At 45.3% G+C, this 26,566-nt stretch overlaps 1 protein-coding gene across 1 annotated transcript; it reads left to right on the top strand.

Moving 5' to 3' along the window:
* On the top strand, positions 1-26,566 carry TRIB2 (tribbles pseudokinase 2). The gene is made up of 3 exons (XM_028722563.2): positions 1-1,982; positions 7,972-8,264; positions 23,961-26,566. Exons 1-3 carry the CDS (start codon positions 1,713-1,715, stop codon positions 24,427-24,429), a joined length of 1,032 nt encoding a protein of 343 aa, XP_028578396.2. The 5' UTR covers positions 1-1,712; the 3' UTR covers positions 24,430-26,566.

Genomic DNA, 26,566 nt, shown 5'->3' with positions numbered 1-26,566 from the left:
CGGCTCTGCGGCGGCGGGGACTGGGCAGGCAGTCAGTCTCTTAGCCAGCCAGCCAGCCTGCTCGCCTGCCTGTGCGCTCCGGGTCGGCGTAAATGCGCTGGAGCTGCTGCAGCCGCCGCCGTTTGTGACACCCAGTAAGTAGAGACGCAGCGAGAGAATTCCCAGCGCACGTAAGTAGCTATTAATACATGGTGGGGAGATGATGCCTTGCTGAAAGGGATTGGCTCGGCCATCCCTTTCCCTCCCTACCTCCTCCTCCTACCTCCAGGAATTAAGAGAGACCGACGCCTGAAATAACTGAGTATATATACATATATATATATATATTCTACACACACACACATATTCTACGTGCATCTTTAAAGTGGCAGCATCTCCTCCGCATCTCAGGACTCTCCAAAGGAGGGACAAAGAGGAAACCGGCGAAAGGAGGTCTCCTCTCTTGCAGAGCTACTATTGTTAAGTATTCGCCTTTCATGCTGCTGCTTCTTTTGCATCATCACCATCATCACCATCGCCGCTGCAGGCGCGTCGCGCTCCAGGATTTGCTGAAAAGCGAAGGGATTTTCTCCCCCCACTCTTGTTGGAGATAAATAAGCAAATCAGCCCCGCGCGAAATGGAAGAGCATTGATCCGCGCTTGTCCTTGATTGCACTTTTTGTCTGATCAAAGGAAACAGACGCGAGGGAGGGCGCGCGCACACGAGAGCCGTCGTCGCGGGCGCGTGGATCTCCGCGCACCTCTCTCTTTCCCGGTGGTGACGGTGCCTTTCAATTTAGGAACATTTTCCCTCCCGCAAAAGGAAAAGAAAAAAAAAAGAGAGAGAGAGAAAGAGGAGTAAAGAAAACGATGACCAAATAGCGTCTTTCTATTTTTCTCTGTGTGTATTTGTATATACATATATATTTATATATATATATATTATATTTTTCATCTTTTTGTTGTTGTTGGAGCTCCTTGCTGACCCTCTGAAGTTAAATGCTCCCTCGTCGTGGTTTTTTTTTTTTCTTTTCATATCTGGATAGTCCTTGCTATCAGGGAAAAAAGCTTCAGACGCCATCTACAGTTAAAACGTAGGGAAAAAAATTGATTGGGGGGGAAAAGAGAAGGGGGGGCAGTCGTCTGGCTGTTTGCTGCACGTTACCTGAACTTAACACTTTTCCAGCCGTGCGAGGATTTTGCAGGAGCGCAGAGGAAGCCAAATACTAATAACAATTCTCACCTCTCTCCGTTCTCGACTTGTTCATTCCATTGTTATTTCTTTAAAAAAACAACAACACCACAGTTGCATTTCCTGAGAGGCCACGTTTTTGCAAAGACTCACGCTTTGGCTTTGTTTGTGTCACTTTGTTCTCTTGCGCAAAAGCTCCCCGACGTGCCGGGCTTCTCCGGGAGAGGGGAACACTTCGGCTTGGCCACCGGCTCTCCAGTCTCCGCGCCCCCTACCTCCGGTTTCCTCTCTCGGCGACCTAAACTGGACAGTAACCCCACGGAAACCTGCCTTCCGAAATCCCCCCTCTTTTCTTCCGACGACAGCACAAAGGCATCGTTGCGGCCGGCCTGATCTTCACAATAAACCCCCCTCTCCAAAACGATTGTGTGTGCGCGCGCGCGCTGCTGCTGCTGCTCGCTCCCGCCTGCATCTGTGCGTGTTGTGTGATTTTTTTGGGGGGAGACGACCTTTTTTTGGAGGGCTTGCTCTCTCCATCCCCATGAACATACAAAGGTCAACCCCAATCACAATCGCACGCTATGGAAGACCTCGGAATAAAACCCAGGATTTTGAAGAGCTCTCTTCTGTAAGGCCCACCGAGTCCAGCCAGAGTTTCAGCCCCAACCTCGGCTCACCCAGCCCGCCAGAGACTCCCAACTTGCCGCATTGCGTTTCTTGCATCGGGAAATACTTACTGCTGGAGCCTCTGGAAGGAGATCACATTTTTCGAGCCGTGCATCTGCACAGCGAGGAGGAGCTGGTTTGCAAGGTAACAACTTTCCTGCCTCTCTTTCTCTTCTCCCACCCCCTGGGATTTATTTATTTTTTAAAGCCTTTTCTCTGTCTAGCGAGTTTATTTTTAGAAAGTACTCCGGAGTGGGGGCTGTGTGTGCTGGGGGCGGCGGCGAACCATTGATTTAAACACTGGGAGAAGTTGTAATTAAAACAAACAGGGAGAAAAAAAACCCTTGCATAATTTAAACGGCTCTCAGCAACTTTCCAGACAATGGCCACGTTATAACGGTGGCCTGGAGCCAAAGACTTGGGGAGGGGAGGAGGAGGGGAGTTAGGCTCTGAAGGCCACATAGGTGGAAGTACGTATAATCTAATTTCCCTCCTCTCTTTCCTTTCTGACTTCCCAAAAGGGAATCCCTTGCTAATTTTCAGCCGGTCCTCCGAGGATATTTCACTTCCCTTGGGTGGTGCTGGATGCAAACTTGGCAAGTTGGCAGCTTTGCCTCTGTGAAAGACTGCAGTCCTGTGTAGGCTTACTTGGGAGGAAGCCTGATTCCACAGAGAGGGAGTTTTACTTGCAAGGCTACATGTGTGGGATTGGGATGTGGATCCGAGTTATTTTTTTAAAAAAATGCACACCAGCACCAAGCCTCCTTGCTATGGATTGTTTGCAAACACAATCGCCCACGTTTCAGCAGGAAACAATAATAATAATAATAAATCCTTGCACACTTGCATGCTTATTTTGTTAGAAGGGCATGCAGAAAACAACAACAGGGCTCAGACTTGGTAGGTTGCTGGCTTCTCAGTCTCTTCAGCTACCCAGTGAAGATAAACTGTGGAGAAAGGAAGTCCACATGCTTCTCCTACGGAGGGAAGTGGCGTCCATTCACTCAGAGGCCATTCACTCAGAGGCGATACTATTTCCTTTGTTCCTAAACTGCTGTGGTTACTCTTTCTTTCACTCTCCCTGGTGCCCTCTTGGAGCTCTGCTCCTGGAGCAGCCCCTGGGAAGGCTGTGTGGGAAGATTGCCACACTACACAACCTTTGTAATTACAGAATATTTTCCCCAAAATGTGTATTTTTATGGGATTGAGAACAAAACCCAAACAAGCTGCAATCCTAGTGTTGAATCTGCAGGCTGTGATATAGACACATGGACCACCCTTTAAACAAGCCAAGCTTTTTGGTGACTGTAGACCAGGTGGATGTTTTTATTTAGATTCATATGTGGTGACAAAATTAAATTGCAGCCCCTGGTTCGTCGCAAAGGGCTCTCTGTTCAGGGCACTATAAAATGTACTGGCCACCCGTGAGTCATGAACCCTAAATCTTAATAAAGATTTAGTTCTGCACAGTTTATACCTGATTATGGAAAGTAGAGCCTCTCTGACCTTGCAAGGACTTCCACTGCACAAGGAACCAGAAAGTGGAGCGATGGTGCAGATCATTTAAAATGCATGCATTAGTTTGTCCAAAATAGATGCAAATCAAAATATTATCAGCCTCCTCTTGTGGGAGGAGCAGATGAAAGGCAAAGAACGAGCAGCTGAAATGCAAAGAATGACATCTTTATGAAGATGCACAAATCTCGCAAGGCTGCCTTATCTGCTTGAAGATTTTCAGGAGCTAGTAACTTCTTTTTACACATATAGTAGTTAAATTTGATCCAAAACCACCTGTGATTGTGTTCTAAAGGTATGGGAAACTACTGTGGTACAGAAGCAGAACTCCTATGAAAGAGCATCTTTGTCCATTATAATGTCTTTGAGCTTCAGGATGGGGAAGTATTAGGAATTTTCATGTTTTGAGGACACTGGCAACCATTTTTCATAACTGAATGCCTCCCTAAAAAAAACAAAAACATTTCAGTTCCCCTTGCTTGCAAAATTGTAACCGTTCATGTTTGCCTTTAAAAAACAAAACAAAATCTCCTTCTTTGGCTGCTCCTGAAAAATAGTGCACTTGCATATACAGCTAATAATAATAATCAACCAACTCTTGTCTAAGTAAAACAGGCTTGTGGATTTCCCCCCCCCCGCCCCACCCCCATTAAGAGCCAGATAACAAAGGAGGGCTGATGAGGCTTAATTTAATTTGGCTGGAACCCCCTGAGTATGCAAAATGCCATTCTAGAATCCAAACGAGCTCTTTTTTTTACTCTCGCTGCTGGAAAGAGCTATACTGGGCTACCTATAAAGTCACATGTCCTGACTTCTCATTATAAAGAACAACAAAGATAAGCTTTTGGGGAGCCAGTCAAAATGACTTTTTTTTTTTAATGGCTCTTAGGGGGAAATTTGGCTGTTAAGGGGAGACGTTTTGCTTGCATGAGGGCCACACGTTTTTATAGTACTTAGAAGCTGGTCATGGCTGCAATCCTGATCCTGTCTACCTAGGAGTCAGCCTCATTGGATTCAGCAGGACTTCAGAGGAGACAAATAATATCTTGCAGATGATGTGCTGCAAGATTCCACAAGGAGGCTGCAGTGGTGGTGGGAATGTATGTCTGTTCCCACAGCTTCTGGTATCATTGATGGGTTCCCCTGAAGGAAAGACATCTGGAGCGGACAAAAACAAACACCACCTGCAATGGTCTTCCCTTTTACAGATATGTAGTTAACTGGTCAACAAGCCCGTGTAAAAGAGCTTTTCTCTTTCCACACGTCAGGAATAACAGGAAGAGCTGTGGCGAATGCAGTTCATGGAATGCCAAAGCTTGCACTTATTTATAGAAACTTGCTAGAGAGTTTCTCAGCCTGCTGCAAACCCCTGCATGTTTACCTAGGAGCAAGACCCATTGAATTGGGTGAGACTTAGTTCTGAATGGGCATGCATGGGATGCTGCTAGTAGGCACCTCAAAGGCAAGTGCTGTTCCGCTTCAGAGCATGACATCAAGATAATGGCTTCAAGGCAGGTTTGGCGTGCCTTAAATTAATTTCTGAATTGCTAAGCTACAAGCTATAGAAAGAGCAAGTGGTGAGCCACAGTCATTTATCCTTAGGTTGCGCAATATGGTTGGCCTGCGTTCTTCAGCGTTAATCTGACTTTGTAACTTCCTGACCTTCATTACCAAGGGACAAATGCATCAGAATCTCGCGAATAATGAAAGCCTTTGTGTCACGCACTGGTTATGCCTTCTTACTGCAGTGCACCCGTTATTCTCAATGAAACGTTCCCATTGCCTGGAATCCAAATGTCTCAAGCACTGATTCATTCATAATCGCTGGATTAGTGGAACATTTTTTAAAAAATATATTTGAGTTACCCAGCATGCTTGGCGATTCCTTACCATTTCATTCATGAGAACGCAAGGTGGATGTGTCTGCAAGCTTAGAGAGGCACTTGTTCTGCTAAAAAAAATGCACTAAAAATCTCCATAAATATTAAAAGGCAAATACAAGTTTGCAAGTCCATTAGAACATTTCCCTAGTCTTATGGGTAGGGAACTCGCAGCCCAGGGGGCTCAGGCCACCCTCCAAAGTGACGTCTCATATGTTCGCCATCATTGCATTTGCACCTAAGCTTCCCTGTTACACATCTCCCAGGAGTTTCTCCTATGCAAGCCATCAAAGCGAAGGGCTATCCATTTTGCCTCATCTTACAACCGCCCGCCCTGTCACCGTGTGAACAGCAACCGAAACCTTGTGTTTTCTGTTGCTTAGCAACGGAAACACAGCAGAGTCCTTCCCTCGTTTTTTTTTAGCATTTCAGACACAACTCTTGAGACGTCACCAAAGGCCTCTTTAACTCCTTCCTTTTTGTGAGACAGCAAGGGAGGGCTTTTCTGTATCTCGGCTCCAAATTCCTATGTGGCGGTCTAGCGGTCTTCAACCTTGGGTGCTTTGCTGTTGTTGGACTACAACGCCCATCCTCCTCGGCCAGCTTAGCCAGTTGTCATGGAAGATGGGAAGTGTAGCCCTAGAACCGTTGGGAACCTAGGGTTGAAGAGTATGGGGATAGACAAGGAGTGGGGAATGGGATAGACTCTGCCAACCTCTGTTGGTGCTTGGGGATGGAAGAGGCTGTTGCCTGCATATTGGAGAGGGGAGGAAGGAATTTGAGAGCCTTCAGCTTCTATATGAGTTGTGGACCGTGGCACTATTTGTGTTGCCCAACCATCTCAACAAGAATTTTGACTTCCCTCATTCCTTCCACTGCCAAAGAATAGAATCATAGAATTGTATAGTTGGAAGGGACGCTGAGGACTGTCTAGTCCAACCCCCTGTGATACAGGAATACGCAGCTGCCCCATCAGGCAATTGAACCTGCAACCTCGTTATCAGCACCACGTTCTCTAACCAACCGAGCTATCCAGGCTGTGGAAAAAGAAGGTGGTGTGTAGAAATGGCAAACAAGGCTGTGCCCTCCAGAACTACAACTTTTGCCAACCCCAGGCAGCATGGCCAGTGGTCAGGCATGATGGGAATTGAAGTCTGAAGGGCACCATGTTGACTTACCCCTCTGATAACCAGAAGAAGGCTGTGATAGTAGCACAACTTGGTTTGCAAGATGGGTGGGTAAGGGGGAACCTGTGGTCCTCCAGGTGTTGCTAGATTACAATTCCCATAATTTTTGACCATTTAGCCCATGGTGGCTGGGGCTGATGGGAGATGGAGTCCAACAATATCTGGTGCCTCAACCCTGGTTTTTAAAAAATAAAATGAGAATACAGAGGGAAGGGAGAAACTGGGAGGCAAATGAAAGTGCAATTATCACATATAAGAAGAGAAAGGTAAATTCTGTCAGTAACCAATTTGTGTGAATGATAAAAGTATTAATAGAAGTTAAATTTTTTAAAAACAAAACAACAACAGGTTTACCAGAGGGTATGGTCCTTTTAAAGAAATGTAGTATTGTCTGCTTACTCTTTAAAATCCATGACAGAGTTTTCATTCAGATACAGAGCCAGTGTGGTATAGTGGCGAGATTGTTGGCTAGGGAGGCAAGGGTTCAAATCCTCTCTTGGCCTTGAAAGCTCACTGGGTAACCTTGGACCGATCCCTGCCACTCAGCCTAACCTACCTTGCAGGGTTCTTGGGATTAAATGAGGAGCGGGAGAACTATGTTTGCCACCTTGAGCTCCTTGGGAGGAAAAAAAGAAAAAGGTGGGATGTAAATGCATAGAACCATAGAATTGAGGAGTTGGAAGGGACCCCGAGGGCCATCTAGTCCAACCCCCTGCAGTGCAGGAATCACAGCTAAATGAGTGTCTGGGTGCTGGATCCATTGGTAGTATGGGTGGACGGACAGATTGGACAGCCCCTCAGAGGCAATGCATAAAAGCAAAACAAGAGTGGGGGAACCCTAAATGTTTTGAAGCATGATACAGTGGAACCTCGGGTTGCGAACGTGATCTGTGGAGGAGGCACGTTCGTAACCTGCAGCGCCGCATCTGCGAACGCATGTGATGCGATTCGGCGCTTCTGCGCATGCATAAAGCGCAATTTAGTGGTTCTGCGCGAGCGCCAAAACCCAGAAATAACCCGTTCCGGTACTTCCGGGTTCGGCACAGTCCGTAACCTGAAAACGTGCAACCCGCAGCGTTCCCAACCCGAGGTGTGACTGTACTTCCCTCCTCTCCCCTTTGCTGTAACTATTGGCCACCCAGAATCAGAATTTTCATAGATTCTGAGCTGCCGTCGCATTTTTTTGATGCTTTTGTTTGCAAAGAACCGGATGTTCCTTTTTAAAACAAGCCTATTTATGTTTCTTCCCTCTTATCAGCCAGGAAATTAGGCCATTCACTTTCCTTTCTCTCGCTGATATAATTTACGTAGGCCGGTTGGAGTGTGTGTTGGGGTGGAAACCCTCATTTAGTTTTCGTAAGGAAGAAAGCACTTCCAGACTGCTCAGGGCATAGTGTGCTGAAACACAAGCGCCAGTTTGCAATTTGGACATCTTCGCTTTTGTAATATGCAGAGGGGTTTTTATTAGTTTTTAAATCGGTGTGCCTTTGCTACAGCCTGTTTCCTTTCTATTTCTAACCCTTTCCTTTTTGATTGCCCATTGCATCTCTAGGTGTTTGATATCGGCTGCTACCAAGAGTTGCTCGCGCCCTGCTTCTGCCTGCCCCCTCACGACAACATCAACCAAATCACTGAAATCATTCTCGGGGAGACGAAAGCCTATGTGTTCTTTGAGAGGAGCTATGGGGACATGCATTCCTTTGTTCGTACCTGCAAGAAGCTGAAGGAGGAGGAAGCAGCCAAGCTGTTCTATCAGATAGCGTCTGCTGTGGCGCACTGTCACGACGGCGGGCTGGTGCTGCGAGATCTCAAGCTGCGGAAATTCATCTTCAAGGATGAGGAAAGGTAAGGGATTTCTCTCCCTTCCTCCCGGCCCTTTGGAATGTGTCAGGGATGCAGTTTTGAAAGGGGTTGTTTTCTGAAGGCTCGTACTGTTAGCCCCATGTTGGAAGTAGAGGAAACATTCCTGCCAGTTTTGATGGAAGATCTAGGAGAGCAGGTGGTGGTTATTCCACCTTGTTTCCTTCTGGTCCCTGGGGTGAAGCCGCCGCCACCATGTAGCTGAAGCTAAGCAGGTCTAGGTGGGGTGAGTGCCTGGATGGGAGACCTTGTGAGAATCTGTACGGCAATGAGTTACATGAGATAAACATGGGATTAAGATGTAATGAAATTACACGCATGCATACATACATGTTCCTCATACATACAGTGTTCCTCATAAACTAGAATCTGTACAAGATACCTTGTGATTTTCCTCTTAAAACCAGTTAATACTCCTTCTGTACACACACACACACACACACACACACAGAGTCACAATCACAATCTACACTCACAAACATATCTTTTGAACTGTGGATTTCTATTTTCCATTCATTTGATTCCTGGGAAAAAGTGGGTAGTTGTTTTTTGGCAGTTACTGTGAGAGATTGCTTTGTGGTAGAAAAGCGATGGATGGGTTTATAAGATAAATAAAAAGAAGAAGGGATGAATAAAGCGTGTACCACCCCCAACCCCCCCTCCCGGTTTGGCGACTGCTTAATCTATATTCTGCTTTTTGGAGCAATAAGCCCTTTTTGCCACGGTGTTGTAAACCCCAACCTACACTACCCACTCAAAAGTTTGGCCGGGACTCACTTCTGCCTTATGGAGATCTTGCACCAAGCGGCCCAAAGGGCTGCCTCTGTTGATTACAGGGGGGAACATGGAGACTAGAGGCAAAGAGCGTGCCTTCCTCATTCAGGTAAAAATGTGTGGATCACTTAACAGACCTTTTACTGGCCTGTAAAGCTAGGACAGGTGTCGCTGCTTCTTTTCTAAGCGGGGCAAGCATAGGGATGTCTGAGTTGTTTTAGTACAGAGAACTCTCCTCTTACACGAGTGTTTGGTTCCGGGGGTCGACTCGTAAAACCCAAAAACGTGCAAAGCCAGGAACCCTTGGAACTGCCCCCCCCCCCCCCGGGCAAGGTGTGGGGAGCTGCTTACCTACCTTTGGGCTGCTTACCTGCTTCCTCCCCAAAGCTGAGTAAGGCTGCAATAATAGCTGTGTATGGGCGGGTGGAAATAAATAAACCAAGAGAGGGTTTCCTCCTCTTTCCATTCATTTATTTCCTCCTCACCTGCAGAAAGCTGTGATCGTGTAAGTAAAAGAAGCATAAGATGTGAGTTACCTGTGTGATGTTTGTTGTTTTCTCTCTTTTTTAAGCATTTTGTGGAGATGTCACTTTTGGAGCAGAGGTTCTAAAACACACACACACACACACACACACACACACACACACACATGTTTGCAATGCATTAAGCTTGACTTGAAGGGACCTTTTGTAATTCTTTGTTAATGTAATGAATTAACACATGTTAAGCTGGTTTCTTAAGCTTGCTAATAATATCCAAGAAGGTAAGGAGACTGGAGGAGGCAGTGGAAGGGAAAAAAGACATGTTGCCTGTGTGATGTCCCGTAAATACAGCAGGATTCTTAGATGTTTGGGATGACTGGATAAGGCAAAGGGGTGTTTTACCTTTCCATCTTGGCAGCATAAGCAAGCAAGCAAGCAAGCAAGAGTGAGTGTCTCCTAATCAGTGCGTTTGGGGCTGCTGATGATTAGAATTCCTTTCCTGTGCTTATCAGTTTTCTAGGGTACTTACATCACGTAAGGTAAATGCCTTGGCTGGAGATGACAGGCACAACAGGGAATGGTGCTAGAACAATGAGGACCAGAAACAAAAAGTTGCTCAGTCTTCAGGGTGACCTGCAAAATACTTTTAAAAAAAGAGTTAGAATTTTTTCTGCATTACTTGAAACCTCCTTAGCATGTTTCATAAAGTCTTCTTCAAATGCGAAGTGTGAAACGGTACATTCCTGAAACCACAATAATTGGTATCTACAAAGAAAAAACTGGCCAGTGAGTTTGACTGGCTGGTGAGAGTGTTCAGCTTTCCTTTCCTTTGCCATCGCTGGAGGAATGTTAAAAATGCTCTCACAATTTTTGACTGTTTCCCCGTCTACCAAGGAAACCAGGAAAGCTTTTAAGAGTAGACAGAACATTTGCCTGTTGTGTTACACACACACACACACACACACACACACACACACACTATGCACACACCTGTGCTCACACAGGGAAGTCTTTCTCCTTTGCTTCCCATTTTCCAAATACTGGCAAAATGCCCAATTCCTAGCTGGCAATATGGATTCGGCAGAATAAAATTGGTGGTGGTTGGTGATGGGAAATGTTAACTGCAAACTTGATTAGTTGGACCGCCTTCTCAAGCTGTGATGTTCAAACTTCCCTAGCATAATTCCTGGGTGACATGGAAGGAACTTTTGATTGTATTCAAAGTACTATTGATTTAGAACTCAAACATCTATAAAGATTTGGAGGGGGGATATTTTGTGTTTCTGCTGTCAGGCAACAGTATTTGTTGTTGGGTTCTGTAAATTGATGCAGCTTGAATGGAGTGTTGTTAGAGAGGAAGGGAAAAGACATTGCTTGGTAAAGGTAAAGGACCCCTGGACAGTTAAGTCCGGTCAAATTTGACTATGAGGTTGAGGTGCTCATATCGCTTTCAGGCCAAGGGAGCTGGCGTTTCTCCCCAGATGACTTTTCCAGGTCATGTGGTCAGGATGACTAAACCGCTTCTGGCCATAGCTGTCAACTTTCTCCCTTTTAAAAGGGAAATTCCCTTATACTGAATAGAATTCCTCGCAAGAAAAGGGAAAAGTTGACAGCTGTGCTTCTGGCGCAACGGGACACCATGATGGAAGCCAGAGCACACGGAAACTCCGTTTACCTTCCCACCACAGTGGTATCTATTTATCTACTTGCACTGGTGTGCTTTTGAACTGCTAGCTGGCAGGAGCTGGGACAGAGCAATGGGAGCTCTCCCCGTCACACACAGCCCAAGAGGATTGGTGGTTTAGACCCACAGCGCCACCCCCCAATTGCTTGTAATGTGTTGGTTTCTCCCCCCACCCCCACCCCTGGGCCTACAATAGAGTAACTGGGGTCTTGGTTGGAATGAGAAGGATTTTGAATGCAGCTCCCTATGTTCCCCTGTAGTGGAACTTAATTTAACTGAGGTGGCTAAGATCAGTTGATTTGCAGCTACTTTCATGCAACGGCTTTGGGGTCTTTCTCCTTGCACACCTTGTCACAACTATGAATTTGGGAAGCCTAGTTGGGGCATGTGCCCAAAAGCCTGAACTGGAATGCTTACGTGGAAACAAAAAAAAAAAACCCTTCCATTTAAACACACACACCCATTTTCGTCCAATGAATCTTTTAGGTCAGTGTGTGTAGAGAGCATGCTCCCTTTTGTGACTGGCATTTGGTTTGCTTTCCCTGTTGTTACACATTCCTTATTTCCTTACTATATACTCCTGTGATCTTGTACTCTCATGGTTGCTTGTTGGCTGTATTTTGTCTCCCTTGATTCTCCCTAGTTCTTAGCTGTTGTGTGGCTCAGGGGCACTGTTATCAACTGCTTCTGCCCACCTCACTACAGATGCTCTATTCTGACATTGCAGTTATGTGTGTCCTTGACTCTGATGCCAGTGTGGTGTAGTGGTTAAGAGCAGTGGACTCGTAATCTGGTGAACCGCGTTCGCTTCCCCGCTCCTCCACATGCAGCTGCTGGGTGACCTTGAGCTAGTCCCACTTCTCTGAAGTCTCTCAGCCCCACTCACCTCACAGAGTGTTTGTTGTGGGGGAGGAAGGGAAAGGAGATTGTTAGCAGCTTTGAGACGCCTTAGGGTAGTGATAGAGCGGGTTATCAAATCAAAACTCTTCTTATTCTTCATTAGTTGCTTTGCAAATGCAGCCTTGTGCAGGTGCTTAGGTGAGTCCCAACCTTATCGAACAGGATGCTCATAGACTCTCCTTGTACAAGTGTATACTGTAAATTGTGATCCTTAATGCTTGGAGGTGCAGTTCCCCAGCTTTACATTTTCTGCTCTGTGGGTAAGACTTTGAGTACTTTATGATGCAAGAATTAAGCTTTCTTTATTACCTGAATGGAAGCTTCAATAGGCTGCTATGCAGCAAATATGTCCTAGATGCTTTTAGTGATTCCGTTGTTTGTTGGGAACTGGCCGAGAAGCCAATGGGCAGTGCATACAACTTTGCCTACGATATTGTGTGATTGAAAGGGCAACACCTAGATCTCTTGTGTGGATGGAGTTGTCTGAGGAAAATGGATGCAAATAATTTGATGTCTGGGCCAAAGCACAAAGGCATGATCCCATCTATCTTTCAAGTCTGTTGAGAAGGATCGTTCTGTGGGTCTTGCATAAGATAACTTTTATGCTCTTTTAAATGATAAGAGTCTAGAGCTAAAACACTGCCTAGGTACAGAGCTTGCTTTGAGTGATAGATTAATATTTCTTGCCAGCAAATTATTAATGTTTGGGGGGTATTAAATCTTCAATTATATTCAAATATTAGCTGTCACAATATTTGACACTGAAAAAGTTTGTGCTCGTTAATCAGTCTTGTTAACAAGGTTGGGATCATTTTTAAAATATTGAGACTTAAGGCGTTCTGTTTACTTCTGAATTTCCTTTCATAAAAAGAGATTTGTCTCTAGTTGAGAGTTGAGAAAGAACCTGACTTGCCTTTGCGCTTTGTGCTAATATAAACATCAGTCCCAATAGTTTAAAAAGCCAGTGTGGTACATGAATGCCTACTATGTCTGTATGTAGTTATGTTGGTCTATATGCTTTGGTTATCTAATCCCACCTGCTCACCTTGTTTAGCTAGGATTTGCATTACAACCAAAATCTGCAAAGGCCAGAGTCAGTCCTAGCAAGACCTAAGCTGATCAATTAGCATATCACTGTAGCAGCAGCGTAGAGGAGTTGCTTCCTCATGGCACAGTCATGCCTAGATGGAATAGTAGTGTAGGTATGATTCCTTCCTATGCCCCTGGTACCTGGACCTCCAGGGAAGACAGCAGCCAGACACAACTGGCTTGCAGGAAAGTAGGTATTGTGCCACTGTGGCACATAGGAAGTGACCTTGTAACAAGTCATACAATTGGTCCATCTAACAGAGCATTGTCTGCACTGGACTCCTAGCAAGTTTCCAGGCAGGATTCCAGGCAGGGGACAGTCCCACCTCCTTGGGGATGCTGGGGACTGAACCTGGGACGCTCTCCCACTGGCCTTCTCCTTAGGAGCTGAACCTAAGGCTTAGCTCTGTGGAACGCCCTCCCACCAGATGTCAAAGAGAAAAACAACTACCAGACTTTTAGAAGACATCTGAAAGCAACCCTGTTTGGGGAACCTTTTAATGTTTAATAGACTATTGTATTTTAATATTTCGTTGGAAGCCATCCAGAGTGGCTGGGGAAACCCAGCCAGATGGACGGGGTATAAATAAATTATTATTATTATTATTATTATTATTATTATTATTATTATTATTATTGGGCATGCACAGTCCTACTGCATTGCTTTCTAGTTATACCTTCCATTAGATGCTTGGGCAGATCATTTCAGGTTTTTGCTCTGCTCTGTTTTGTTTTATTTAACAATTCAGCGAAAGGAAACTCAGCCCACAAAAATGTGACCAGAGACACAAGCTGTTACATTCCTCACCGGTTGCCAAGTAGTAAGATTTCTCAGAGCAATGAATGGCTCTGGTTTTTTAACCGCCTGTCACCCTTTATTGCAGCCAGCTGATTTACAGTGATTTACAGTTGGAGCTAGTAACCCTTTTGAGCAATGCTTTGGGTAAAGGGGGGGGGGAGCCATGGAGGAATTATGGGATGCCCCTGTTTTAAGATGCCTCTTAAGGCTGAGCTTATGAATTTATTGGTTCCGGAACGATCACGACATTGGTGATGGGTTTCTGCAGTCATGCTAGGTCACAAAATGCTTTGCAGCTTTCGTAGCATGCTTCATCTCAGAAACCCTGTGTGGTAGGCTGCTGCTTTTTCCACTTGAGGAACTGAGGCTGTAGAGTTTGGGATTTGACAGACTCCTGGTTGCAGAGGTTCTGGGGTGGGAGTCCCATACTTTTTCCACACTGAATTTGTCCTAGTTGTCAACATCAGGTGGCAGCACTGATCTGTTAAGCATCGGCCCAACACAGACAGGACTGAGTATATATTCCAGATCCTTAGATCAGGGTAGCAGATGTGCTCCTCCAGAGGTTGTTGGGCTAAAATTTCCATCATCGTTGACCATTGGACCCTTGCTAGCTTCGCCCGATGTGGTCTGACAATATCTGAGACCCACCGTGTTGGGTATCCCTGCCTTAGATGCCAATATGAAATTTCCAGGGATCTGTGTGCCAAGCTACACATTGCACTTAATGTATAGTGTACCAGGATGTCGCCCATTTTTAATTTTAGTTAATTGCAAGTGCAAACGGGGATGGGAATATTTCATGGGATCACAGCAGGAGAACAAGTTTATTGGAGTCTCTGACAGCCCAGATTGCAGTTCCTCTGTGGTTGGTTTTGAGCTGGAATTGTGTGTATGTGGGGTATCAACCAGAATGGTATTTTGCTGAATTTCCTCCCAATAGGTTTTGCCGCCTGCACCCGATTTTGCTGCTCCCTGTTTGTACCAGGACTCTTTGCCTGGTTTGTGGGTCTGGCTGACTCAGCGTAGGAAAGGAAATTCACCATTTGGAAGACCAGCCAAAAGCATGCTTAGAGCTTGGATAGAATGTTGGAGGAGGGGAAAATAAAGATCTGCATTTAGTTTTAAATTGAATTGCATCCTTTTACGGCTATATCATATGCGACCCAGCCTCTGCAAGACGACATCAGTTGGTTTTATGGTACTGCAGATCTCGCCGGTAAAAATTGAGTGGTGTTCCATTTTCCTTTGTATTCCGGATTCTTTCCTTTATCCACTTTGATATCTGTGCCATTCCCTCTTGCTTTCTTGTGTAACTCTCCCCCCTTGAGGTGCACACATGCTGAGAAGCCATGTTTATGTAACTATGGAGGATGATAGTCCTCATTAACTCAGAACCGAGAAGAAAGCCACAAGGTCAAATGGAGGGTCATCTTTGCTGTGGCAGGTGAAAGAAGAGATCACTTTTCATCCCAGAAGCAGCCCGGTTTTTCCTCATGATTTTTGAACTTGTCCATGTGTAGAAAGACTGTGGGAGGGGTTTTTTGTTTGTATTTTCGTCCTCTTTGGGCAATAACTAATTTATCAAATAACAGAAAGGGAATAGTTTTGCAACTTCCTTTGGCATCAGAGTTTAGACTACTCTTTTTGGATTTCAACATCATGGATCATTATTCGCTTATATTGTATAACAAAAGATGCAGCAGTGGAGTTGATCATCCTGATGAATGTTGGTCCCTGGAATCTCAAGACATGGTACATGTAAGGGTTTGAGAAATCAAGTCTTGCACCTGCTCCTGAATTTTTACTCCCTCTTTCCAAAGTGCCACATCGCCAAAGACCCAGCAGGTCTACAGGACTGTGAATGCACATAGTGGCAAGGATGTTGTAGTTCCATGCTCTGGAACTCAATGTGATTCCATATACCCCTTGTGACATGCTCCGATTGACTCCTTTGTTTGAATCCTGCCCTCCCATTGTGATGATCCCCACTGACTTGCTTAGGGGTTTGTAAAGTCATGTTGCTTCATTCTGAAAACATAACATTCCACCATCCCTGGTGGGGTCCCAGTCATGAAGCACCATCAGATCCGGACTAACTTCAGCTCCAGGGTTGAAGGGACCTGTGGTTCTCCAAATGTGTTGTTGGACCAGTTCCCCTCATCCTTGACCATGCTGATGGGGGTTGATGGGAGGTGGAATCCAATAACATCTAAAGAGATGCAAGTTCTCAACCCATCCTGTTCCTTCCTTATCGTGCCAGCAGGGTCACTGTGTTGTCTCCTTAGCCCTGGCAGAGACTCAAGGCGTAGGCTTTTTCCAGATCAAGTGTATTGTTCTGCTTGCGCGGTTACCCACTACTAGTGTTGCATAGTGCTCTGCCAGCATGCTGGGCAAGTGGAGCAATGACATTGTGCTCAGTGGGTTTCATTTCAAGGATAGGATTTCCCTGTGCATCAGAATCTCTTTTGTAACCCTCGGATTCATCAGGGAAGAATAATGTGAACCGCTGTAGAGGGGGGAAATGTGTAGGACAGGCTGATTGTTTGCCAGAAACGGATGCTAGCTCAGGAGTTTACTTTAAAGGTCCTTCTGGAAAAGGCTTAATTGATCAGGTTTTGTTACATTGCAAAAGCGCCAAGTCTGAATGTACTCGAGTAATGAATGGCATATTGATAAGAAATTCAGAATGGTATTGTTTTTCATGGGCTTCCCTGACGGTTTCTATGGGGACAAAGACGCATTTCCCGTCTGAGTGCTATTTGCTGCCCTCTGATTGCACTTCTGTGGTTTCATTCACCAGTAATGGGAAAGCATTCACAGGCAGAATAGCTTCCCCTTTTTAAATAGCAATGATTCAAGCTTGCTTTTTTTTTTTTAAAGCATTAGACTAATGCAGGGTTCTGTCAGTGACCTGAGAGCTGCATAATGCTGTCTGCCCAAGTGCCTCTTCTATCTCCTCTTCCGAACTGAAATGATATACTCTAATTACACTGGCTCTGACAGAAGGCTTTGCATTATATAGTAAGTTTTATAAAGCGGATCTTATCTAGCTGTGTGGAAGCCCCTATTTATCTAACTAATTTCAGTGCAACCATTCCCATGGCTAAGGGGAACACCAAAACAATTGGTTCACGGGGTGTCTTTAAAAAATGGAAGCTCAGGTTAGGAGAATATATATTTTTTCTTCATTCCGACTCTAAATCTAGATTCTAACCTAAAAGTGATGCTGGCAACTTGCTGCTTGAAATATCCATTGGAGTTTTGTGTCCGTTCTGCCTGTGGCACTTTGTTTAGCAGCTGGGTTCAAAAAAGAGCATTGCAGGCGATGCCATAAATATAACCCTGGTCATAAATGTAACCCTGGTCACTGCTGTCTGCGCCTACCCTGGATTCATGACACAATGTGGCTTACTCTTTATACATTGCAGATAATTTGGAAATGACATGTTTCTCTCTCCCTCTCTCTCTCTCTCCCCCCCCCCCCATTTTCTGCCATGTGCTAGAGGCAAAGAACCACCCTCTGGCATTCACTTCTACAGACTTGGGAGAGAGGTGACAATTCATTGTCCTGGGCTTTCCTACTGCCTTGCAGGCAGTCTCTCTTTCCCTGCATTTGAGATTGTGATGCCAAGCCCACCAAAATTATGGACAATACCGCAGTTCCTAATCATAATGTGTCGTGCTTTTGTTTCTCTTACGGTTTGGATGCACTAGGGTGGCAATTGTCTGTGCTAAATACTTTTAGGGTTCTTGTACTTTCCCCGTAACCAGTTTTATGAACAAATGAAGCCTCTCTCTGCGTGTGTGTGTAAAAAGCTACCCAGACATTGATCCACGGTGTATTTGCTCTGGTCCAATCCATTCAGCAGGATAAAAGCATGGCTCCTCCTCCTCCTCCTCCTTTTTTCTTTATCCTGCGAGAGATTATAGTGGAACATGCAGATAAAGGCCAGCTGTTGTTCAGTGGCCTGGTTTAAACAAAATCTGCTTTGCTGTGACTGCAGGTCCTTGATTCTTCAGTACAGTATAGAAAAGGTTGGTGTGTGCGTGTGTGCTGAGAATCAAACGAAGCCAAGATTGGTATTCCAGTCTTTGTGGCAGGAGTCAGACATGTAACAAAAGGACACCCTTTTGTTCAGAAAACCCCCGGAGTCCATTAAGCAACAGATATCTCAGGAAGGGAGACGAGAGTTGAGGTGGGGAGGGTTCCTGACCCTCCAATGTCAGATTTTCTGCTAAAGAATAAACAGAAGACTAGAGAGAGAGACATGGGAAGTGCATAAATCTTTTGGAAAGGTAACCAAGGCAAGGACAAAAAGCACGCTGCTTTCTGGTTTCTTATCTGTGGCAGTTATGGGCATTGCATGTTGACTGAAACAGCAGCAGCTAGATAATTGAGGGAAAACAGGGTTGGCAAAAGGGTGGGGATGATGATTACATAAATTGCCAGGAGATGAACAGAATAAAGCAAATACCCTGTATGCATATTCAGCATGACACACGCTTAAGTTAACAGGGTGTACAAAGGAAAGCCAGCTTCTATATTCTTCAGAGTTTCTGTGTTTTCTGTATTTCATTCCGGAGACCCAAACCAACCAACCCTCCTACGTTGATAAAAGATCTGTTGCTGGGGTGGATCTGTCTGTGATAAAGCTGGCAACACTTGGTGGTAGGGATTTCACATACGCTGAACTTGTGCTAGAACTATATGGGAACATCATTTGTGGGGACTGGGAAACAAATAGGCTTCCACAGGTCTTGGGCATGGAGAAGAAGTATAGTTCAGTGATACAGCACATGACCTTTCCCCCTGCCCCCTCAGATTGTAAGTGAGATGTAAATGGTATGTGCTTCTGAGAAAATCACCTCAAGTGTCATTGTTTTGTATTCAGCATTCGAAATTTGCCAGGAGCATTCTGCACCTGGTTATCAACCATTTTGTGACCAAGCGCCAAGATGGCGCCTGATGTCTCCCACCATCTGGAAGTGCATGTTTTCACACATCAGCAACATATCCTGTGGTATTCTATCCATTGTATTTAATTAGCACAATCAGAAATAATTTCAGGAAATGAAAGGTTGTGTTGACAAATACAACTTTCAAGCCGTCTGGCTCCAAAATGGCAAACAGGTGTTCCTTTTTGGCGACTGTAACCCTGGTTTAAGGAGCCATTTGGCGCCTAGCTTGTATATCTGAGTTTCTAGCTCTTATTTGTTTGCTTGTTATTTGCATCTGTAAACCTCCCCATATCAAGGAAGATCTCAGGGAGGAGAGCATACATAATAAAAAGCATAAAGCAATTAATTTAAGCATCGTTAAAATCGCATTAGATCAATAAAAACTATCCGGAACAATTCAGCTGCAGCATCTGAAATGGTCATATTCATTCCCAAATGCCTCTGTAAGCAGATGTGTCCTAAGCCAGTGTTTCCCAACCGGTGTTCCGCGGCACACTGGTGTGCCGTGAGACCTTGCCTGGTGTGCCGTGGGAGGGAGGCGGGAGAGGCGGGGCGGCGGCGGCATCTCCTGCTGGATGCAAATCCAAACATGGCGCCGCCTCCCTCGCTCCTTTGTAGGCGGACCATCGAGAGAGAAAGAAAAGGAGGCGAAAGAGCGAGAGAAGGCGCCTGCGCGGAAAGAGGAGCGAGCAGCGCGCCGCGGCGTCCGAGATCGCTTCTCCCCACCGCCCCTTGCTTCAAAAGAGGTCCAGGGACAGCAGGAAGCGCTTCGCGCTGCCCCCGGACCTCTTTTGAAGCAAGGGTTTGCAGGGAGAAGCGATCTCCCCGCAGCCCCTTGCTTCAAAAGAGGTCCGGGGGCAGCGGGAAGCGCAGCGCTTCTTCCCCGCTGCCCCCGGACCTCTTTTGAAGCAAGGGGCTGCGGGGAGATCGCTTCTCCCGGTGCTCCAAAGCGGGGCGGGGGGGGGCGGGAACACCTGCCCCAGCCGCCCCGCTTCGGAACGCTGCTCCGAAGCGGGGTGGGGGGGCGGGAACACCTGCCCCAGCCGCCCCGCTTCGGAGCGCTGCTCCGAAGCGGGGCGGTGGGGCGGGAACCTCGCACCCCGCCGCCGGGCATCGGAACGATGCCCCGATGCTGGGCGGTGGGGCGGGAACCTTGCACCCCGCCGCCGGGCATCGGAACGAGGTCCTGGACGTCTTCTGAAGGCAGGCGGGGGCAAAAGTCTTTGCTCCCCCCGCCTGCCTTCCCGGGACAGCGGAGACTTCTCCGCTGCCCCGGGCGATCTTAAAATGCTGGCAGGCGGGAGCGAAGCGTTCGCTGCCGACCCCCAGCATTTTAAAATCTCCTCGGGGCAGCGGAGACTTCGCTCCCGCCCGCCAGCATTTTAAAATCGCCCCGGGACAGCAGGGGCTTTTAAAATGCTGGCGGTCGGCAGCAAAGCCCTCCTGTCCCCGGAGCTTGCGGGGCGGGAGGTGGGAAGAAGGGCTTTTCTTCCCACCGTCAGCCTTCAGAACAGCCTTCTGAAGGCTGGCAGTGGGAAGAAAAGCCCTTGTCCCCCCCCCCCGCCTTCAGAAGAGGTCGGGGGACAGACTGTCCCCGGACCTGGTCTGAAGGCGGTTTCCCTAGGAACGCATTAATTGATTTTCAATGCATTCCTATGGGAAACCGTGCATCGCAAGACGAAAAACTCGCAAGACGAAGAGACTTGCGGAACGAATTAATTTCGTCTTGCGAGGCACCACTGTACTTTTTATATAGTCAATATAGGCACAGAGTTAATTTTTTTAACATTTTCTAATGGTGGTGTGCCTCGAGATTTTTTTCATGAAACAAGTGTGCCTTTGCCCAAAAAAGGTTGGGAAACACTGTCCTAAGCTGTTATCTGCAAAACAATCAGTGAGGGAGGCAGACTTAAAAGAGAAGCTGCAAGCAAGTTTTTAAGTATGCCTTGATTAAGAAATGGAAGGGTTAAGGCGATATGCTTCCGATCTTGCTTGCCTCCGGTTGTTCATCCTTCGAGCAAGCTGTGTCTGACTGCAGCTAAAGAGATAGCGGCTGTGCCCCGTAATAGTACATTTCTGTGTTTGTTCCTGGGTTTCACTTAAAGCTGGTCCGTGTGTTGCCCCTTTGGAAATGGGTGCATGTGCAGCACTCTGGCAGCACCTCCGTTGTACATCAGGCAAAATGTGCGACTCAACGTGCGGCTACAGCTGCGCTTACGTTGGCCTGGATTTTGCAAACCTTCCACCTATTTTTGGAAGCGGACAAACAATGGAAATAGGCCATATATCTCACATTGTGTGTTGCTGGGTAACACACACACATAGGTTAGGTGTCTATTGTGCACATAGTATTTCTAGATCGTAAACGTGAATCGGCCCTCCAAGAGAGACAAAGCAATCAAGGGCAGCTTTTGCTGGTGCTTTTTAAAAAGCAAACAGTTGTTTCTGGAAGTAGTCAAGTTATATAAGAATGGCATGGAAGTGAAAGCAAAGTACAGTGGCATCTTTGGTTACAAACATAATTCGTTCCGGAGGTCGGTTCTTAACCTGAAACTGTTCTTAACCTGAGGTACCACTTTAGCTAATGGGGCCTGCTGCGCCGCCGCCACACTATTTCTGTTCTCATCCTGAGGTAAAGTTCTCAACCCGAGGTACTACATCCGGGTTAGTGGAGTCTGTAACCCAAAGTGTTTGTAACCCGAGGTGTTTGTAACCCAAGGTACCACTGCAATGATTATGATTATTTATGAAAGGAGTCCAGGGTTGCAAATGTAATAAAAGCCATTCTGAAATAAGGATGGAACTACGCAGAGGCATTGTCTAGCTTCACGGTTTTCCCTGTACACACACATATACAGTCATTCCTCATGTTACGTTTGCTTCAGGTTTTGCGTTTTCAGGTTGTGTCCTGCGGTGACCCGGAAGTACCGGAAAGGGTTACTTCTGGGTTTTGCCGCATGCGCAGACGTGCAAAATGACGTCATGCGCAGAGGCGGGTTGTGTTCTTTTCAGGTTGCGAACAGGCCTCCGGAACGGATCCCGTTCGCAACCAGAGGTACCACTGTATTCACGATATATTGGCAGGTCAAAAATTATGAAACTGATATCACAATATGGACTCCAAATCAGTTTGGGTCAATATATCATCCAGCCCTACTTTATGCTCAACATGGCACCTGGGATTTAGTTCTCAATGATGTGGCATAATTTTTGTTTGGGCTGTGTGTACCACTTCAGATTGTTTGGTGGGCAGAACGCTCCTCATGGGACAATGCTCCTTCATTAATTATTTTTCATATCCTTCTACATGGGCAACTACCAGGTTAGGGAGAAAGTTTTTAGTCTAGTTGACTCAGTGGCATATATTACTTTTCTATGTAGAATAAGTTTTGTTTAATGAATAAGAATTGAATCACACAAGCCCCAACTGAAGTGGTATAGTCCAGACACAGGTTTATCACCTCAGTTAGGCCTTGGACAACATCAGCAATGCAAGGTTTTCCAAATACTGTTTTGTCGCATTCCCACACTGCTTTCTTAAATTATAAAAGATCCCCTTTGTGATTTGATAGGATAAAAAGCATATAATATGTTGCTAGGGCTTTTGAAAGCTGGGGAGTAGCATCCCTTAGCACTGGCTTTTCCCACATTTTATTAGTATGGACTAGCTGGGACATTATCAAATCAAGTTTTACTACTTCCTTATTGACACTGAGAACTGGAGGTTGACTTCCAGTGGCATGCGATGGCTGCTTTTGAGAAGGTTTTGGAATGTAGAGGATGCACTGAAGGAGAAATCAACAATAGCTTTTTAGCCATGGTGAAATGCTAGCTTCTGTCCTGTTAGGTAAGAACTAGTGAATTAAAGCAATTTATGACTTCCTTGTCCAAAGGGTCTTCATCAAAAGGACTTGCTGGTAAATATGGCTGGATGCTTTTAGTTTTTTTATTGGCTATCTGTTTTCTAAACTAGAACCTAACTAGCTGGTGGTAGAATACTGAGCTAAGTGCTCGGTTGTCTGTGGATATGAGTGGGTGTGGGTGAAACCTAGAGGAAAGGAAGATTCAGTGAATAAATGAACCCTTTTGGGGTGCTAGATTTCTGGGAAACTTCCAGAGCTTACGAGGCTACTGCAGAGGCCAGTTGCTATATTAAACAAACACATGACTTTGCATCACTTGTGTTCATTTTCTGTACTTAAGTGTGAGAGTCTGGTTGAATTCTAAGGCATGTCTATATACTTTTTTTCTTGCACAAGTGAAAATTCTCCTGTGAGTCACCATGATCTGAAGTTACTGGGGGTTTTTTTTGCCCTTGTTACTGTTTTCTTCTTTTTATTTTAGGGGTAGTCTTATAACTGTTTGAGTTAATAATAATTAAAAAAATCACTTTCTGTCAATTTTTAAACAAATACCTTAAGCAAAAGGAAACAAATACCTTAAACTTGAGAAATGGGGATTGTGTCTAATGGGAAAACCATGCCTTGGAGGGAAAACTTATTGGGTTATGAGTTACATTGGTATCTTTTCAGTGTAGTCTTTAGCTGTGTTTATGAAGCACCTCAAGTGTTGTTCTTTTTTTAAAAAAAAGTGTAAAAAAGTAATGGACATGATAGGCTTTGGTTTGGCTTATGTAGTTCTCTGCAAGCCAACGGTTTTCTAAACTAAAAACCACTGGGTTCTGTTTTCCAACAAGTCCAATGAGAGGTGTGAAAGGAAACTTCTGAAATAGTCAGTGACTATCTTAAACTCCCTGGATATTCATTTGCCGGACCAGCTTCTGGCATTTTGGGAAATACCTGGGCCGTTTCCCAGTGCCTGGAGAATTTCAGAAGCTGATGTCCATGTACACATTATCTCCCTTGACGGGCCAAGAATTGAAAAGAAATATTGTGAGCATTCTTGAATGTCCTTTGTCTTGGTGCAACAAGGCAACTGCGTAGGTATTTGTCAGTGAGTCTAACTGTGGCCTGTCTCTTCTTGCCCCACAGGACTCGAGTAAAATTGGAGAGCCTTGAAGACGCTTACATTTTGCGAGGGAACGACGACTCCCTTTCCGATAAGCATGGATGCCCCGCCTACGTGAGCCCAGAGATCTTGAACACAAACGGCAGCTACTCTGGCAAGGCGGCCGACGTGTGGAGTCTAGGAGTCATGCTGTACACCATGCTCGTTGGACGCTATCCCTTCCATGACATTGAGCCTAGCTCTCTCTTCAGCAAGATCCGCCGCGGGCAGTTCAGCATTCCAGAGACTCTATCCCCCAAGGCGAAATGCCTTATACGTAGCATTCTGCGCCGGGAGCCCTCAGAAAGGCTGACTTCGCAGGAAATTCTGGACCACCCTTGGTTTTCTACAGATTTTAATGTGTCTAATTCAGGATATGGTGCTAAGGAAGCAACGGATCAGCTGGTGCCTGACGTCAACATGGAAGAGGACTCGGACCCGTTCTTCAACTGAGCGTCGGGGACTAGTGTTTTGGGTGCTGCGTGGCCAGGAAGGGACAACATGAAGGGAGTCCTTTCTGGCCGTGCAGAATTATATCTGTGTCTCAGCCTGGCTTGATAGCAAGAGAGAGAGAGACAACCTGGAGTTCTTTTTTCTTCCTGGTTGGAGAAGGAACGCCCAGTAAATGAGCTAACACCACAGATGTAGCATGTGGACGGTTTAGATGGGAGGAATCGTTGCTATTCAGTTAGATTGACATAGAAAATAACGGAGGCGGCAGCACACAGAGAGAGACTGTAGCTTCTCATCTTTATGGAGCCAAGGACACTACGCATCCCAAGTTCCAGTGCAGCCACTAATCCACTCCTGATTCCGTTTCGTTTCATGTATTTACAGTTCCCAGTAAATAGAAACTTTTGCCTCAACTTGCATCTTGGCATCGCACTGTTAGATATTTAACTTCAGCCATTATTCAGGGAAGGTACAACTAGCTATTATTTTATTCTTTGTTTTCCTGGATTATTTCCCCCCCCCCCCCCCAAAAAAAATTCTGATGTTTAATAGTTACAAGTGGGATTCATTTTCGTCGGGCGGGGCGGGGCGTAGCGCACAAAAAGGAACACACGAGAAGTGGGTGCTAAACCATGCCTTTTGATAGGTTGTTCTAAAGTTCACGTTTCTCCTAGATTCCTTATTTTATTTTGGGCCAGGAGGAATTAACATTTAAAATGTTCTTTTCCACATCCCTTGAAGGGATGAAAACTCACAAGCTGTTCAGGGTTAGTTTGATTATTGTTATTATTATTGGTCAAATGGCTTTGTGGCAGGAAGCAGTTACAATTCAGACATTCAGGTGTATTTGACTTCTTTATTAGCAAAACCGACAACAACGAAAAAGAATAATTGTCCATATTTGGGGTTATGTGTTTAACCGGGATTGGAAACACTGGCTTCCACTATACTGCACATAAATTTTGACCACAATATTTGGGGAAGGCCACCTTTGCATCACCTAAAGAAGAAAAAGGGGGAAAGCCCTAACCCTGTAAACAAATTTTCCTCTGACTTCCTGAACATGATCAGAAGAGCTCTTTATATTTGAAGGGAAAAAGGCACCCCTACACTTTGTGGAAAGGCAATGACTTGGGTTTTCTTGTTTTCGTTTTCTAAACAGGATACTGTTTTTAATTTTCTTCTCATTGATCTATTAATAAGCTGAATATTACCACGACACAGATCTGTCTTCTAAAAAGTACACGGTAATATGCACCTTTTTGTATTGTCAAGACTTATTTATTGATTAAACTGTCACAGTTGTGATGAATTAAGCCAGTACTTAATTACGGGTTGACTTGGGGGTGACATGTTACATGCTGTAGTTAACACACTTCTGTTTTGCTCTTCAGGTATTCCTGTCCCTAAATGATAATACTTTATTTTTTACTATTATTTTAGCCCGCCCACCCAACGCCACCACCTTCCTTAGAGAGCTTTCATTTTGATTTAGACTGGCAAATGATTTTTATTACTGCTTTTTATATTGCTGTATGATATTGAGGGGGGTGTTGGGGTGGGTGGGGACACAAGAAAACAAACAAAACAGAGATCTCTTGGCATAAATATTTGTGTTTCCAGTACCTCAGTTGTTCTGATGTTACTGCCTGTATGCGTTTTTTGTGAAGTGGTCATGTTTTTTGGATAGGTACACGTGGACTCTGTAGTATGTAAATGTTACTTGAATTTCGTGCTTAATTATAGTTATGTGGCATGTGCGTACTTGGCATTTGACGTATGGATGCTATACACCTGCTCTCGCAGGGAAGGTTTCGATCCCACTCTCAAGTTGATAGTTCCACAGTTCCTTATCAAGAGACAAAGCTGCAGCTGACCTGCCTTGGTTCTATTTTGGTATCTTAAGAATATAAAGGAGTAATGTTTTTACACTCTGAAGATGGTGCTGTGTTGAGGGATTTCTTCTTTTTTAAAAACAAACAAAACAACAATGTTTATTATTTTATAAACTTGTAGGAGGAAAGATTGGTGATGTGCATGGTGGGATTTTACTGCCTCTGGTGCTTTGTCTTGTATTTGGTTTAATGTTTTTTGTCCTAATCTCTTCAATAAACAAAATTGTGCATATTTAACTAAA

This window comes from Podarcis muralis, chromosome 3 (assembly GCF_964188315.1).
Source record: "Podarcis muralis chromosome 3, rPodMur119.hap1.1, whole genome shotgun sequence".
Classification (NCBI taxonomy): domain Eukaryota; kingdom Metazoa; phylum Chordata; class Lepidosauria; order Squamata; family Lacertidae; genus Podarcis; species Podarcis muralis.
This window is presented reverse-complemented; position numbering and strand designations above follow the sequence as displayed.